Here is a 16,696-nt window from a genome sequence, read left to right on the forward strand (position 1 = left end):
AACAATCAATAGTGCTTAATAAAAGACAAAAATCTGCATCAGGAAGAAATGACTCAGCTCCTTGTAACATATTTCACATAATCCAAGTGCAAAATAGGACTCAGAACCGCCCTTGTGTTCACATAGTAGTTCTTTTGAAGTACATTTGTTCAGTTCCCCACTTGGTATTTGAACTGGATTGTTTTCATGCTCCTTTGCCATTGTATTCAACTCCTCAATCTGTAAACATAATAGATGGGTGAAATCTTTATTTACTACACTGAAAAAAATAAATTTTTTTTTTTAAAAAAAAGTGGGTAGTTATTATTTTTAAAAAAGTAGTTATTTTTTGTATATACATTTTATTTTCCTATTAAAACAAGGTGGGGAATTAGATCATAAAGTAAAGACAGTAGATCAAGAAGCTTTAGGGTGAAGTTGAAGTCTGACATAGAGATGAACAAGTTGTGTGTTATACACCTAATACATAGATAATACGCACTCAGTAAACTTAAAAGTTCACAACTCATCTTGGAGCTTTGTTAATCCAAAAAACAAGCCTCAACCAGCAGAAGGGATGGATACAAATAACCACATAAAAAGCTCCATCATAGAGGAAGAGAAAAAATCATTAAGAAAACCTTAAGCACTTGTAAGTAACTAGTGCACAATAAAAATAATATTTCTAGTGTCAGTGGTTGGTCTTTACTCAAGAGATTCATTCAGACCTTAATTTTACAATAATCATACAGATTTACAGCATTAAATAGATATGTCTAACTGATTCTAATTTGTGCAGCTAGGAGAATAGTCTTTAAATTATTTTAGGATCTCTTGTATGTTCTTTCCTTATTTTATTTTGCAGCCAATTAAGAGGAAAATATCTCTCCTGGTTATTAGGCATATTAGTGCACATCTATTAACCCAATCCCTATTTATATCTATTGCATGAAATCAATCATTCATAGTGGAATAAGAGTTTTTACACCAAAAATGATGTTCTCAGTAAAAAAGGCTACTAATCATTTTAGAGATGGAATCTAGTACCATAGAAAAATTAGCAGAAGTCTAAAATCATGAAAATTTAAAAAACTTAAGGTTTATGAGAAGAAAAAATTAAAATAATCGCCTCATCATTTACAAGGTACAGACTTCAGTTGCCTATATTCCGCATATTCATTAAGAGATAAATCATTTTTTGTATCTTGAGTATTTATGGTAATGTATGTATATGATAGAACCAATTAGGAGCAATCTTTGGAAGTAATTTACAAACAAATAGATATACGACACCTTTTTCGAAAACACAAATTTTATTCCCTAAAACTGCAGCAGAAAAAAAACTAAGCACCATTTTCAAGAGCTTAGTGACCATTTCACATATGAATTTGGAACATTTCAAACAAAAACAAGCTATGGTAATGATTACTCATTACTCAAAGAACCACATGACTTCACATCACTGTAAAACATGACTTCAAATTTGGAATGCAATTCATTATCAATGTTTTTCTCCTGTAGAGGTGAAATAATATTTGATATAGAGGCAACAAGTTTTTTATTAGTAGCAGAAAAGGCAAGGTGGATATCATATTGATCTATTATTTTTATGCCACTAAAGTAAGTACTAGGATTAGGATATAAGGTGCTATTGAGCAACATAGAGCACAAAGCATGATTCATGGAGCTGATTTCAAACTGTAATTATTTGCACCATATTGTCAATAAACAAGTAGTTTACAATACAAAGGCATAACAGGGAATATGAGACATACTGTCAAACTAGCAGACTCTGTATTCTCAAACTCTACCAACCGCTTAGTCAATGTTGCTTCACAAACATGGACGATTCTTAGCTGCATTGTAGATTAGCAAACAAAAAAATTATAAAAGAGAAAAGAGATATAATAAGGTAATAACTAGATGATTGAGTGACATCCTTAAAATTTCAAATCAGTAGAGGGAAAAAAAAAATCCATAAGCAAATTTATAAATAGTTTGTGCAGAAGATCAAAACATTTGTTGCTCTGCTAAAATATTCAAACTCTTCAGAAACATAATGCTTAAATGAAAACAAAATGAAATATTGGAACTCTGAAGACAGGAATTTTATATTCAATAAGCAATTATGACACTGCACTGTAGCAGATATGGTAAATAGACGTAAGCCACTCCATGAAATAAAAATCTCATTAATCACTTCATGGAAGGAAAACTTCTGTTACGATCAGTTATGAGTTATGACAGTTCAGAACTACAGTTAGTAAATTTGTTAGATAGTTGACGAGCTTCTGGGACAAGAGTCATGAATGCTATTAAATACAATGTAAGCATTCAGTTCTGAACACAGCAAAATTATATTTCGGAATTTCATTTTCTCTGCAATTTTTCTGTTTCTTCTGTCAATACTAGGTCTAAAAGAATTCAACAAACACAAAGATAATTGATACGTGACCCACTGTAGCAAAAGGTTTTAACATGCATAAATGGATATAGATGAAGCATTATTTTTATGGAAAACTGAGAGGACCAGAAAGTAGTAAGATTAGTTGTTGAAGTTGTAAAGGCAGGGAATTAGCTTAAATGGAGGAGAGGGTAGAGGAGCCGCATTCTGTTTGTTGCGTTACCATTTGAGAACTGAGCATTAGTCGTATTGTACATTTGGGAAACCTTTTGTGAAGAAAAAAACTCTTCAAAGGAGAATTCTCTCCTTAGGTTCTTTGTTTTCAATTCAATAAAACACTACCAAAATACCCTTCCTCTTTTCCTATCACTGTGTTTCTCATCTCTCTAAAATCTCCGAACCATTTCAGGGTTTCTAAAAAAACAATTGCAAAGCATGTCCCCATCATTGTCAAGGTATAAAAAAAGAGTCAGAAATAGAAGGTACAACTAAGGTGATTGAACAACATATATAAATACCACAAGTAACTTGAAAAGCTCAAAAATGCAGCAAAGTTGCCTGCCTCTACAAATCAAAAAAATGCAACATCATTTAAATCAATGTTTTAATAATTGGACCAGGCACTGAACTGATGAAGTCACGGGTTCATGATTTACATGTCCAACCATGGGCAAACTGGTATATATATTTACAATCAAGTGATATAACAATATCTTAAATTTTAACAATTGACATATTCATACGTTTAAATTTAAAAATGTGGCTTAACCCACTATTCTAAGATGGTATCAGAGTTATCCTAGATTCTTAAAAATGGGTCACCCACCATTCATTGATACATGCACCATGGGCATGAGGGGGTGTATTTCAAGTCCTGTCAATTAGAAAAGGGCCACCTACCATTGAGGGGGTGTATTTCAAGTCCCGTCAATTAAAAAAGGGTCACCTACCATTCATTGATACATGCACCATGGACATGAGGGGGTGTATTCAAGTCCCGCCAATCCTAGATCATTAAAAAGGGCCACCTATCATTTATCCACGTACCAAGCCCAATAGTGCTGGATGTGAGGGGGGTGAAGCCGGTTTTGTAGGGTTGAGTTAGGCTTTAATCCACTATTCTAAGAAAGTTGGGGAGTCTTTTAACATCGGGGAGCACTCCACATAATGAGTAGTGAGTAAGTCATACAAGTGAGCTTGACACCACAACATAACCTAAAACCTTAAGGCATTAGGTAGGTGGGTCTTTCTCACTTATATATTACTCAACATGCCCAACTCTAACCAATGTGGGACTTCACTTCACACTTGAACTCCAACACTCCCCCTCAAGTGTGAATCCCTTCCACATTGTCACGCTCCCCCTCAAGCGGAAGCTTTTTTCTTCATACACGAGTATTCAATGGTGGCCTTACTTGCACTACTCGTTGCACTTCAACGACACACGTCCTCCACACCTCTAGGGAGACTTTCAGTACAAGGGATGATCCTACTCTTGGATCTCCTGCCAATTCCATTTAGGATCCCACTCTTGGATCTAGCCAGATCCCACTCTTGGATCTAGCCAATACTCGTCTGAGCCGATCACCAGTCACTTGGATCTCCTGCCAATTCCATTTAGGATCCCACTCTTGGATCTAGCCAGATCCCACTCTTGGATCTAGCCAGATCCCACTCTTGGATCTAGCCAATACTCGTCTGAGCCGATCACCAGTCACTTGGTTGAACCATCGGCTCTGATACCAAAGTTGGGGAGTCTTTTAACATCGGGGAGCACTCCACATAATGAGTAGTGAGTAAGTCATACAAGTGAGCTTGACACCACAACATAACCTAAAACCTTAAGGCATTAGGTAGGTGGGTCTTTCTCACTTATATATTACTCAACATGCCCAACTCTAACCAATGTGGGACTTCACTTCACACTTGAACTCCAACATATATTAACATTAATTAAATATTTAGTATTTTAAAAATAAAAAATCCCAAGAAATATGAACACAATGGATGATATTAAGATTACCAGTAGCAGGAGTAGCAGTAAAAATGCTCTCCCCTACTCAAAGGACCTACTTTGGCCAATTTCTGTCTAGTTTACTGGTTTGTTACCAGTTTTCCAGCACAATGGTTAAATAGCATTTGACCTGACCAGTAACTGATATGGTTCACAGTCAACCTGGTCTGGTGTGGTCTGGTCTGGTTTTTTCTAACAATGCATGATATAGACATGAGCATAAGCCCAAAATGAAACCATAAATACAATCCTATACCATAGTAAACTTAAGTGGAAAAACGAAATTCCATCAAATACACTCGAGAACTGCAAAACCTACATCTTTACCAAAAAAATAAAATAAAATAAATAATAATAATAATAATAATAATAATAATAATAATAATCAAGGGGGAAATATCATTAGGTGGGTGAAAGACAGAAATACACAGACTGATAAAAGGCTAAGGAATCTTCTTCAGAGGAAATGAGGGGAAAAACAAAGAACAAACAAGCAAGCCTCTGCAAAAAACCAAAACAAAGGAGAAAGGACCCTTGCAGTGACTTGCAAATCCTTTCCCATTAAACCCTTTTAGAAACATATAATCATAAGGCAGAAAATGAAATCCTAACTTACAATATCTGACTTAGTGCACTTGAAACCATGTGCAAGCGCAGCCATGTATATTGCTGCACCACATAACCCACTAGGTTTCCTCCCTGTCTGTTTTTCAAACATTAGCAATCCCATCACAATAATAAGAAGAATAATTCTATTCAGAAAAAGAAAGAAATAAAGAGCAAGTCAGAGAGAGAGACACGAAAAATGCCAGATCAACATCGCATTACCTGCATCCAGTCACGTTTCATGCTGGCAATAATACTAAGTGCAGTTTCAGAGACAAACACTTTCCTTTGCTTTAACAAATCTACATGCAAATTACTCAAATTATGTTTCCTCACTCAGATAATAATTGGGACACAATTTGATAAAAGAAAAGAATGTACATTAAATCAAGATACCATCCTAAAAATATATACAAGTTCATATACACAAGTTTTCACAACACAATAATTAACAAATAGGCTTAAAATACATTTTTAGTCCTCATAAAAGAAGCAGGTTTTAATTTCGGTCCATATCCTGTACCAAAAAAAAATCATTTCATGTCTCTAAAATTTGGAATCATTGTTTTCAATCCCTACTATTGTATGATCCTTGTTAACTACTTTAAGTGACGATCTCAAGTGACAGCCACTACTGTTTGTGATACCATATCAACTTATGACACTTTTAAAAATCTTTATGGATTCTTGAAACAAATGCTGTTTTTCTACCTAAAAATGAATGTTATGAACTAAAAAATAGTAACTTTAGATATTAGAGGATGAAAATTAAACAATATTTATAGAGATCAAAACCAAAAACAATAATTTCAAATTTTGAAGAGGTGAAAAAACAGAGAAAAAATTTAAAAGAACCAACATCAAAACTTGTTTATTTTACAATGACTAAAAACATACTTAAGCCTTAATAAATATGTCATTTCTATCTTATACATTTATTCACAGGAACATCATAAGAGTCAGTTTCTATATTTTTTGTTCACACATTACTCCCTTCTTAATCTTATACACCATTAGATAGGTTTAGAATCACGTCATTCAACCAAAAACATAGATCTATAAAAAAATTGTACCCAAGGATTCAATAACACTGATTACAAAATAGTCTTCTATAAAATAATTCTAAAAGAATAAAAGAGCATAAAGCACCTTGTTCTCAATAATTATGGAACACTACCAACAATAATGAAATTTATTCTCCCTCCTTTTATAGCCCATAGCTCATATGTCAAATGAAAATGTGAACTTAAGAGCAGTCACATTTCTTGCTTTGCCAATAAAAGATATCTATCTTATTTCCAAAGTATGGAAAAGTACTGTATTAGTCTGCTGCAGATAACCTATATCCCACAATGCAACGCTAGTAACCATACATTACATATGTCATTGACCCAGTGAAATAAATTGAGCTTAAAAAAATTACTTACTATTTGTATACTTATAAATGAAAAGACTAGGATCAATAGGTTTTTGAACTATTGGGTGCTCTTCAAGACTTAGTAGTTTACAAAGCTGCAAAAAAACTGCACCTAACACATAACTGCATAACAGTTATTGTTAGGAACAAATAACATTCAGAAACAGAAAAATTGAAATAAATCAAGATACAAATACACCAAAGGGGAAAATATATAAGAAGTATCAAACATCCAGTAACTAAAGAAATGCTTACTCACACATTTGTCCTTAAATTATTTGAAAAATCTATAAGAAGGAATGGCTTATTATTTTCCCTGCAAGAAGAAATATAATTTCAGTGTAAAAAAGAAATGTTGCAAAGAATTCAGATACATTAACATCAAAGTCATAAAAATTATGACAAAGGGGAAAAAAATACATTCCATTAGACTCATGTTGCATTTGAACCATAGGCACAATGCACTACTGACCATTATTTACTCTCACTAGCTTATCACTTCAATTCAACTATAATTGGCAAAGTCCTAGCTGCAACCACTATATCATTGGAAACACTGAAAAACACAAGCCCTAAAATTTTGTTTGGAAAATGGGTAAAAATAGGGAGGAAAAAAACAACATATGTAATTGGAATGAATAGAAATAAAGAAGGAATCAGAATTTTCTTTTCGCTTATTTGGATAAGTTGAAAATAAAGTAGAATGAAATACATAATTTGTGTATCAACATCTTTAACCTCATAAAAATTATTTCTTATTTAATTGAGAAAAAAATATTTTTCAACACTTATAAAATCTTATTCTATGATTTCTATCTTATGCTTAAAAATATTTTTTTATAAAATAATTATTTTTATGAATATTTTGATGATGAACATGGAGCCATCCACAACACCAACACTGGGATTTTTTTTATATTTTTATTAAAAAAAATTATCTCCCCAACTTCATGCCACTTTTACTTCCCATCACCCAAATTCTGAGGAACCTTTGCCAACCACAACAAAATAGGGTGGCATCAGTAATGCCCACAATGGATATGATAGCCAGATTATTGTCCTCAAGATAACCATGCTAGAGACATTAATTCCAAAATTACATCATTTGGGTATTTTTCTAGGTGCACGCAAGTAGCAACTAACCATGCAAATTTTCAAAGACTTGGTGAGGTGATTTGGGAAGGATTTTATCATGGGGATTGGGGAATATGAGACAAAAGCAAGATGCATAAGCAAAATGAAAGAAGGAACAAAAAGAGGAAACTGTTGTGTAGTGTTCCTTCCATGACAAAGGTTGTTGAATCTACATAGGGGAATGATCTTGTCAAGTGAACCAGTGAGGAGGAGGTTAGGCAGTGGTTGTGCACAGAAGAAGAATGAAAGAAAGGATGAAAAATAAAACACAGAACAAAAAAATCAGTAGACAAGATGGTGTTCAAGTATGTCTGCTTTATCCTATGTACAAAAAAGTCATGGTTAAGATGGAGAGAAATGTTTTAGTGGATCCAACAATCATTCTTTTCCCTCTCTCCTCATTTCTGTGATCATCCAAACAAGGGTAGTGCTCCAGCTCCACCTTATCTCTATCTACCCTATTTCTTTCCACTATGATTCATCCAACCTGGAAAGATGGTATGATGGTTTCACACACCGAAAAAACAAACTGACAAAGACATGACTCTTGCAAGCACATGCCATTTCAGATGGACCTAGATTTTGGGCCTTAGTATATTGGTGGATGGGCTTCCTCTGATGGTGGTTTCACTGGAAAAAATTTCCAACAGCTAGTAGCAATGCAGCATCAACAAACAGAATTGTCCTGGGCACAACAAAGTTAAGGCTGGCATAAAAGGAACTGCAATTAAGGTGGCAATGATTTGAATGTGGAAGTAGAGCTCCCTGGATCGGGAACTTTAATACCAACATGAAAATAGAGGGAAGAGAGAAAAAATTGAATTGTATCTGTGTGTTTTGAATACAATATCTAATTCCCTCTATAGAGGCTATATGGCTAATCCTATTAAGGGAGATAAGGAAACTAACACAAAAGGGGAAATAGGAAAATATATAATTATACAATGAGATATTTATCTAATCCTAATAATATCAAAGGTATTTACTACAGAAATTTAATTTAGGGTTTTAATTTTAAATTTAGGGCTTCTAATTGGGATTATTTGTTATTCTATGCAAGAATGCAGCAACACTATCCAGTATTTAGCATCTCAGAAATGGAAACCTAATCTGCACCACCCCAAAAAAAAAAATAGAGAATGAAAAATCTATAGGCATACATGAGCATAGCACTAAAGAGAAACCACACAATCAAGAAAGGTTTCTAACTTCCTGCCCTCCTTTGCAAAGTATCAAATACTTCATCTAGATAAGCCCATTCCAAAGCTCCCACTAAGGACAAGTCTTTTGTTGAGAAAGTGGAATGTAATATGAATGTCTTGTTGCAGATTAGTAGGCCTCATGAGAACCTTTCTCCTGAGTTTTGTGATACAAACGTATCCAACTGAGCTACAGTTTTCTTTCCCTTTTGTATTTTTGGAACAACCATTTTCGATGTTTATGGCAGTTTCCTACATCACTGGACAAATCACCTACAAATGGAAGCATTCATACATACACATACACACCTACACAACACCAGGCTAGACAATCATATCCAACAGAATGCAAGCCTTGTGTTTAATGTATCCTGTACAATAAAATATATATGATTTAAACAGAGATTAGCAGTTATAAACCAGAGACCTTTCATACATTTACTCGCGCAAACTATCAAATGACAAATATATATAGAAAATTAGAGATACTGCCACGTGCTGCAAACCTATAGCAAAAAGAAATATTACCGGAATGCAATATATAGACAAGCAGCCTGTACATGCTCTGATCTTCGTCCCCTGGTGAAACTCCTTTCAAGTGCTATCTTTACTAGGCATACACAATGATTCAATAAAATATCACATGAATGTATTATTAAAAGAAAGAAAGTCTGACATCACTGAAGTTCACACAGTAACATACTCTATAGAAAGCTAATGCTTGGTTGGCCATATTATCATCGTTCACTCCAAGGTTGGAACTTACATATCTGAGATCATCATAAGCTGCAATTCCAAAGAAAATTAGCACATAAGAATGTTATCATTAAATTTAACCTACAAATATTAAATTATCATATATCATTGTGCTTTAGTGTAGAAAAGATAAATGTACAAACTTCTATTTTGTATATGTTTTCCCTATAGTTCTCATCAACTTCTCACACTATCAATGACATTGGTTATCCTGATCATTGTTATAACATATTTTACTTTATCTCAATCCTCAATACAGATGTTAAACATTCAAAAGAAGAAAAACAAGAAAGAAGGTGCATATAATTAGAAGAACAGGAAATATTTAATATTAGAATAATAACATGTTCAATAGTTCCTATGTACAAGGCACCATGTACCGAATGAGAAAATCAATTTACATTACGATACTATGTAACAAAAAGAATTTTTAGACCAGAAACTCAACTACATCCACATTCCATGGTATAAAATTATTAATGATGCATAACAAAGAATACCTCTATCTAAAGTCCTTTGACGTGAAGCAGAGAACTCACTCTGAACAGTTCTTACATATTGGCGTATAATTTGCTCTGTGAAACAAACAAATTTTGGATACAATGTGAGGGAACAATGAAAGATATCAATAAAAACAACAGTATAGAAACAAGCCAACAAAATAAATTGATCATTAAAAACACTTAACTCGTATATCTCATGAGAAAAGCTGGAGATTTCAGATCTAGCTTGATTATTTAAAAAATAATTTTGCTATCAATTCGTAAGAAGAAAAGTTCTACACCAATTCCATTTCCATATCGCTTCATCCGCCGGCACTTTGGGGAATCACTCTACATTATCACCTTAAAAACTGGGGAGGTTTCTCAGTACTCTTCCATTTTTATCAAGGTACAGGTACCATACCCTGTAGCAATTAGTGGCTAATATTTCTCCATAGACATTAATTTCTAACACATGTTTGAATAAGAGTTAGGAAATAAAATATTAAATTGCATTTTGAATGAAAATTTATATTGCTTGGATTGATGGATATAAAGAAGGGATTTAGGAAAGAAATAAGAAGTAATTGTAAAAGACCATATTTCTGTTTCTTGGATATTTCGGATAATTTGGGAATTGACCAGTTAACAGAATTTATCAGTTTCCTCACTTGTTAAAATGCTTCCCCTTTTATTTTCATTGCTATTTCAATGAAAGCTAGTTAGCGGCTTAGCGCATAATGATTCAAGATCAATTTTACATCATGGAAAATCCATAACCACGTTCTCTTTATTATGATGTAGTGGCTGTTGTCCTTTTGATAATTTACTTATACATTATTGTGTATTAACTTGTTTGGTAATTCATTACATGAAAAGCTATTCGACTTCTGCAATTAGGTGTTAGACTAGTGGTAGGAACACAAGGAATTATCTAATCATGAAAATGAACTAGGCAGGACAGAAGTTGATAGACTACTTCTCATTTGTGCCATAGTTGTCTAGTGAAGGGCATTAGTGTCCAACAACCCCTTTTCTGTGTCAAATCATGCCTCAGGTAAGATGAATAATATTCAGGCGGAAACTGCAAAATTTTGACATTTTTTACCTACCAATTCACCCCAAACAAATGCATGAAATTGTTTGACTCAGTCCCTTAAACTTCCCTCAATAAAAAACAAAGTATAAGCAATAGTACCCTCAACAAAAAAAAGTAAACAATAACAAAAGAATATTGTATAGTGAAACAGGTGGGAACAACAATCCCATACCATCAATAAGGAACAAAAATCAGCTCGCATTCCTTTGTTTAGAAGTTCTAGTACTAGTACAAGACAATGGTAAGAATTAAAAATTAGACGCAGACAAAAGAAAATGAAAATTTATTATCAAGCACGAGTCCACAACCTCTCTAGTGAATCATGCGTTTACTTGGTCTATACAGAGAACCACAAATGTAGGTGGAATACAATATGTCATACCAGAGAGGATACTGCAGAAATACAAACACGGTTATTGGTAAAATCGCAAGTGAAGTTATGAAGATAGGAACCCACATTGTACCATGGTAATACGCCATGAAGAAAGCACTACTAAATGACACCATCATGCTGATAATTGAGATAAACAATGCCACTAGTCCAAATATCAACTTCAATGGCAATGACTTGAGAAAGTCTTCCTCAGCATATCGTGAAATGAGGATGGACAAGAAGATTAGGATTGAGGTTGAGGAAGAGACCAATGCCAATGCATCTGATAATGCAAATACCATGAACCAGGGTTTCATCGTCAAATAATTGGGAAATGCTAAGTTGTCGTTGTTAGCACCGAGGCTGAAGGCAGCAGAAAGCACTCCTGTTGCAATTAGGGTTGCAACAACCATGCAAGAGTTTGCTGTTCTTTTCATCCATGACTCTCCCTTTTTTAGCAACTCTTGGTGATCCTTGATGAATAGTTCTCGTGGAGTAATGCCTTCATGGTTTGTCAGCTCTATAAATGATGGTAGCATTATCTTTTTTACCTCCTGTTGCCACATCAAGAGTATGTACATAATGTCATTTATGTATAACTACATAATATATTTGCTTCACTAAGCTATACATGCATAAGTTAAGGTTTTTTTTTATTTTTTTTTTATTTTTTATGTACAATGATGGCAATAAGAATAAAATTTAAGACCTCATTCAATAAATTCTCCATTATTAGGTCAATCTAAGTGGGTAATTAAAGATTGTGTTTGTTTTAAAACATCAATTTCTAAAAGTAAACTTGAATCCAATTTTTTTTTATAAATTTTTTATCATTAACTAAATGTCAGTCAGTAGTATTCTTGAGAATAGAATTGCAATGTTATATCTTAAAGCAAATGTCTAGCTAGCTTAAAAGAATCAAAATGGATTATATATAATTCTACCATTATGTAAAAGTAAAGTAATCATGATACGTAAAAGGAGAAACAAATAAAAGGGAATAATATAGAAAATAAAATTAATTAAGAAGCTGGGAAAACATATAAGTTCCATACCTCAAACCATGACAACTCAAGCATCATTTGAAGAGCTGCTCCAGAAAATATATTAAGTCGTTCTTGTGGTGCTAATTTTGCAACACAGTGGAGTAAAGTGTTGCCTTCATCATCCATATATGTTAATACGAAATCTTTGGTTGGTCCTATTTCGTGTATCAAATTGAAGATGCTAGAATGACGGTGCAAAGCAGCAACATGAATTATACTTTGACCTAAGGTGTTTAATTCCCAAATCAAATCAGGATAAGTGCTCATCACCACAGATAGAAACTCGAAATTTCCAACTTCTGCTGCAAGGAATGTTACTTGTGTAGGCTCTTTTACGGCATACATAAACTCTGAATCATCCAAGGTAAGAAATATCTCCCACATGCGTTTTGTAAGTTTCAGAACTGGAGGGTCCTTCTTGTCTAGGGCACACAATATAACAACTTAGTTGCATAATGAAAAAGTAACTTGCCTAACTCCATAGTTAAACTAAAATCAACATAACAATGGATGTATGAAAATTAAACTCCATATAGTTAAACTAAAATCAACATAACAATCTAAAAAAATAATATTTTGTTTTTGTATGTTGCTAAAATTTTCTAATTATTAATCAATTATAAAAAATCACTTTAGATATAATTTTTAAAATAATTAATGTAAAAACTAATAATCCATTTCAATCGAGGATCTGATGAACATGCCAAAACCACATCAATAGATAATTAACAATTGAAAAGACAATCCAAAGTCATCATGATTTTATTGACAGAAGCGATTAAAATTAAGCCCTTACAGAAATGCAGGAGGTGTCTTGGATATCGCAGTTGACTTCCGCAACTACAAACTGAAGAAGGCTTTCTGGCCAAGACATGCAAACCAGTCTCACTACCATCACCTCGAGAAAAAGCCAGCGATTCCTTCTGATTTAGCATTTTCAGGGCCAGATCTGCAAGAATATGATCCAAATTAAGGTGTTTCCAAATTCTAATGATATTAAGATTAATGAGGGTGTTTACATTTGTTCGGATCTACCAAATTACACTTCCTAATTTAGTTAATTAGTGTGTATGTGTGGTCCACTCGCATAAGTAATTAATGGGAAGGATTCAGCCTTTTAAAGAATTAAATTAAAAACAACTCTTCCAAGAACTACTAGAATTGATTGTTCACCTAGGTTTACTCCTCAGTTATATATTCTATTTTGTCAATAGTCAAATAAAATTTTTAACATATCACAAGAATTAAACATCTATGGATAATCAAATAACAATATGATAATAATGAAACAATTCTAAAACTCTTAGAGATGTGGAATTGTAACTAACTCAATTCTAAAACTAACTTATAAAATAATGATTATTTTTTATTTATATATTATATTTTGATCAGGATTTGTTCTAACAAAAGCTTCCAAAGTCATTGTTCAAACATTCTACCATTTTGACTTTTATAATACAAGTTTCCTTTCCTTATCTAAAATATCCAGTCTTCTTGATTGTGGGAATATATAAGATTATAGGTACACAACATGCTTACCATAGAGTCCAGTGTTTATACAAATGAAGAACAGTGTAATCCAATCCTCTTCATAGAGAATTTCCTTAGACTCATCAAACAGATAGCATGTCATTTCACTTCTTCCTTGTAACACAGCCAAGTGAAGAGGAGTGACACCTACTCCACTCCTTAACGTTGGCAACAGTTGATTTTTTCTGCGCATTATCTCAGCAATGTGGACGTTACCAACTGCTGCAGCAAAGCAGAAAGCAGTGTTCCCTTTGTCATCTTGCAGCTCTAAATCTTGGGGTGGCATGAGTTTGACGAGTTCCTCCACAAAGTGTTCATGGTTTGCTCCCACTGCAACATGGAGCACTGTTGCCCAACCCTTTGTTATGGCAGAGTTGAGAAGCGTGGTGTCTTGATCTAGTATTTTCTTTGCTTCTTTCCAGTCACCCTTCAGTGCTGCTTTGTGGAGGGGAACACACTGGCTCAGGTACCTCTGCCTTTCTTCTTCTGCAACAAGTGTAACATTTCAACTAGGGTCTAAACATTTTGGAGGGAATAGTGTGTCATTGGTGTGTGTCATTCAAGGGATTAGAATCACTGATAAAGCTTGTTTAGGTACAAGTTTGAAAGAGCCTTCCAAGCTTTTCTACTAGAAATTATTTTCCGTGTAAATTTTTTTAAAAACTCTTGTAAATTTATATCAAAATAGACAGGCTCAGTATTAGTTCAGGTTGAATAAGTTTTTCATACGTATTTATAGGAAGAAAATAAGAATATAAAATTAATTGAGTTTAATTTTCACAAACTACTATAGGTTAACATAATGGTTAAGGATATTGAGATTAATGTATAAGAATTGATGTTTGATTCTTACTGTTATTTTCTACTAATTAAAAAAGTTGAGTTTTCTGCATATGTTAAAATCATTTACAAGTCTTTGGAGAAATTAGATACAAAAGATTACACTAAGAGAAATGTTAACAATATATTATCTAACACATTTTTTTTATTGTTAGTCAAAATTTATTAGAAATTACAAAATTTTGTAACATCAACTTCTTATTTAATGAATTTCAATCATAATTTTATAATTTTTAATAAATTTTAACCAATAATAAATAGTACTATAGATAGTAAATTAATAATACTCCTCAAAAATTAAATTATACAAGTTAATTTTAAAATGAAACTCAACTTATTTATTTATTTACTTTCAATTATGAAAAAAATTATTCAAATAAGAACTTGATATAGTTTTATAGAGATTAACCATCTCATGGATTAGTAACTTACGAGTGGAAACTAAATGAGGGGGAGGCGTCCTAGACAGAGCCGAAGCTGCCTTCTGAAATAGTCGTTGGAAAGATGTTGAGCTTGTTCCCGCCATTTCTGTAAATGTTAAGAGAACATACAAAAAAAAAATTGTTATATCTTTTCAGTTTTCAGTAATTAGTTAGCAACTTTAATACGCACGAAATGACAATCTTCTAATATTTATCATCCATTGGAGTCTTGCCTAGAGAAAAAAATGTAATCGTTTTGACTTTGAGAGTGCCCATAAAAATAGTCCAACAATGTCTGAAAAGTAATATGATTAATTTCTTCGAAAGTGAATCACAGCTAAAATTTAGCTTTAAATTTTGAAGATATAAAAAAAAGAAGAATGCAATTCATTTATATAAATAAAAAAATTTAACTTTAAATTCACACAATTTAACACATGCGATAATCCCTTCAACATTTATATAAATAAATAAAAAACGCAATTCATTCTGACACAAAATTGAACACACAGACCTAATACATCATCTAAATCATTCCAATCCTTTATAAAATAAAAATAATAATAACACACTTGCTAAATCACGCATAATCAACCGACTGTAATTTCGCAAAACGTGACATAAAAGAACAAAAGAATCAGAGACAAGAAACACTCGCAAGCATCAAGTTTCATTTTCTAATTTCATTTATATTAGAAAGCTATGGCTAATCGGCGAGGATGCAACAGAATACGAAAAGAATGATGCGAAAACCCCAAACTCAAAGCATAAGAAATGTGAAGGATTGGAGTTCACAAAAATTAAAATACAAAGTTAATTGACCTCTTTAGCTTCTGCAGTGATGAACAAGAAGAAGTCTCTGTGCTCTTGCGAAGATGGAGATTCTTCAATATTCGCAAGTAACGATCCGTTACACGAGCACCGCGAGTCAGGTATATGAACTTCTTTCGGTTTTATGATACGACTCTGTGCTGTTACTAGTGTAGTAGACTCGATGATGGAGATTTTTCAATATTCGCAAGTAACGATCCGTTACACGAGCACCGCGCGAATCAGGTATATGAACTTCTTTCGGTTTTATGATACGACGTCGTCTACTAGTGTAGTAGAGTCAGGCCTTCTAAATGGCTCATAAGTCATAATTACCCTTCTCTTATATTCAATAATTTTACATTTTTATTCTTACTTTTTACCTTACGGAAAACAACTCAAAATTATGTAGTAAAAAAACTAAAGCGCTCGCGTATTCTTCAAAATATGTAAGCTTGTGTCTGGGTAAGGAATTTTAAAATTTTAGATAATTTAAAATTTTAGATAATTTAAAATTCTTTATTTTTAATTGAAATTCTTTTATTGTTTAAATATTTTATTTAGATGGAGTAATTTCAAAATTTT

The 16,696-nt window shown here is 33.0% G+C and overlaps 2 protein-coding genes across 2 annotated transcripts; both read right to left on the bottom strand.

Moving 5' to 3' along the window:
- Positions 1-15: 15 nt before the first annotated feature.
- LOC114915339 (uncharacterized) lies at positions 16-13,614 on the bottom strand. Its single transcript, XM_083062504.1, has 12 exons — positions 13,306-13,614; positions 12,519-12,931; positions 11,555-12,017; positions 10,010-10,084; positions 9,457-9,539; positions 9,282-9,358; positions 6,680-6,736; positions 6,431-6,543; positions 5,226-5,305; positions 5,014-5,100; positions 1,755-1,835; positions 16-219 (listed from the first exon to the last, which is right to left on the bottom strand). The coding sequence occupies exons 1-12, from the start codon at positions 13,442-13,444 to the stop codon at positions 16-18; spliced, it is 1,872 nt and encodes a 623-aa protein (XP_082918630.1). The 5' UTR covers positions 13,445-13,614.
- Positions 13,615-14,025: 411 nt separating this feature from the next.
- On the bottom strand, positions 14,026-15,405 carry LOC145955537 (uncharacterized). Its single transcript, XM_083070404.1, has 2 exons — positions 15,312-15,405; positions 14,026-14,525 (listed from the first exon to the last, which is right to left on the bottom strand). Exons 1-2 carry the CDS (start codon positions 15,403-15,405, stop codon positions 14,026-14,028), a joined length of 594 nt encoding a protein of 197 aa, XP_082926530.1.
- Positions 15,406-16,696: the final 1,291 nt, after the last annotated feature.

The sequence above is a fragment of the Cajanus cajan genome, chromosome 1, assembly GCF_000230855.2.
Source record: "Cajanus cajan strain Asha chromosome 1, NIPB_CcT2T_4, whole genome shotgun sequence".
Classification (NCBI taxonomy): domain Eukaryota; kingdom Viridiplantae; phylum Streptophyta; class Magnoliopsida; order Fabales; family Fabaceae; genus Cajanus; species Cajanus cajan.

What these genes read in the sequence shown, in the direction of transcription:
- LOC114915339 (XM_083062504.1), bottom strand. Translation starts at nt 13,444, where the DNA reads ATGCTAAATCAGAAGGAATCGCTGGCTTTTTCTCGAGGTGATGGTAGT. An exon ending in TGAAACGTGACTGGATGCAG is followed by an intron (nt 5,101 to 5,225) that starts GTAATGCGATGT and finishes TTTGAAAAACAG; the next exon opens with ACAGGGAGGAAACCTAGTGG. An exon ending in AGTGCACTAAGTCAGATATT is followed by an intron (nt 1,836 to 5,013) that starts GTAAGTTAGGAT and finishes TCTACAATGCAG; the next exon opens with CTAAGAATCGTCCATGTTTG.
- LOC145955537 (XM_083070404.1), bottom strand. Translation starts at nt 15,405, where the DNA reads ATGGCGGGAACAAGCTCAACATCTTTCCAACGACTATTTCAGAAGGCA. An exon ending in CCCTCATTTAGTTTCCACTC is followed by an intron (nt 14,526 to 15,311) that starts GTAAGTTACTAA and finishes CACTTGTTGCAG; the next exon opens with AAGAAGAAAGGCAGAGGTAC.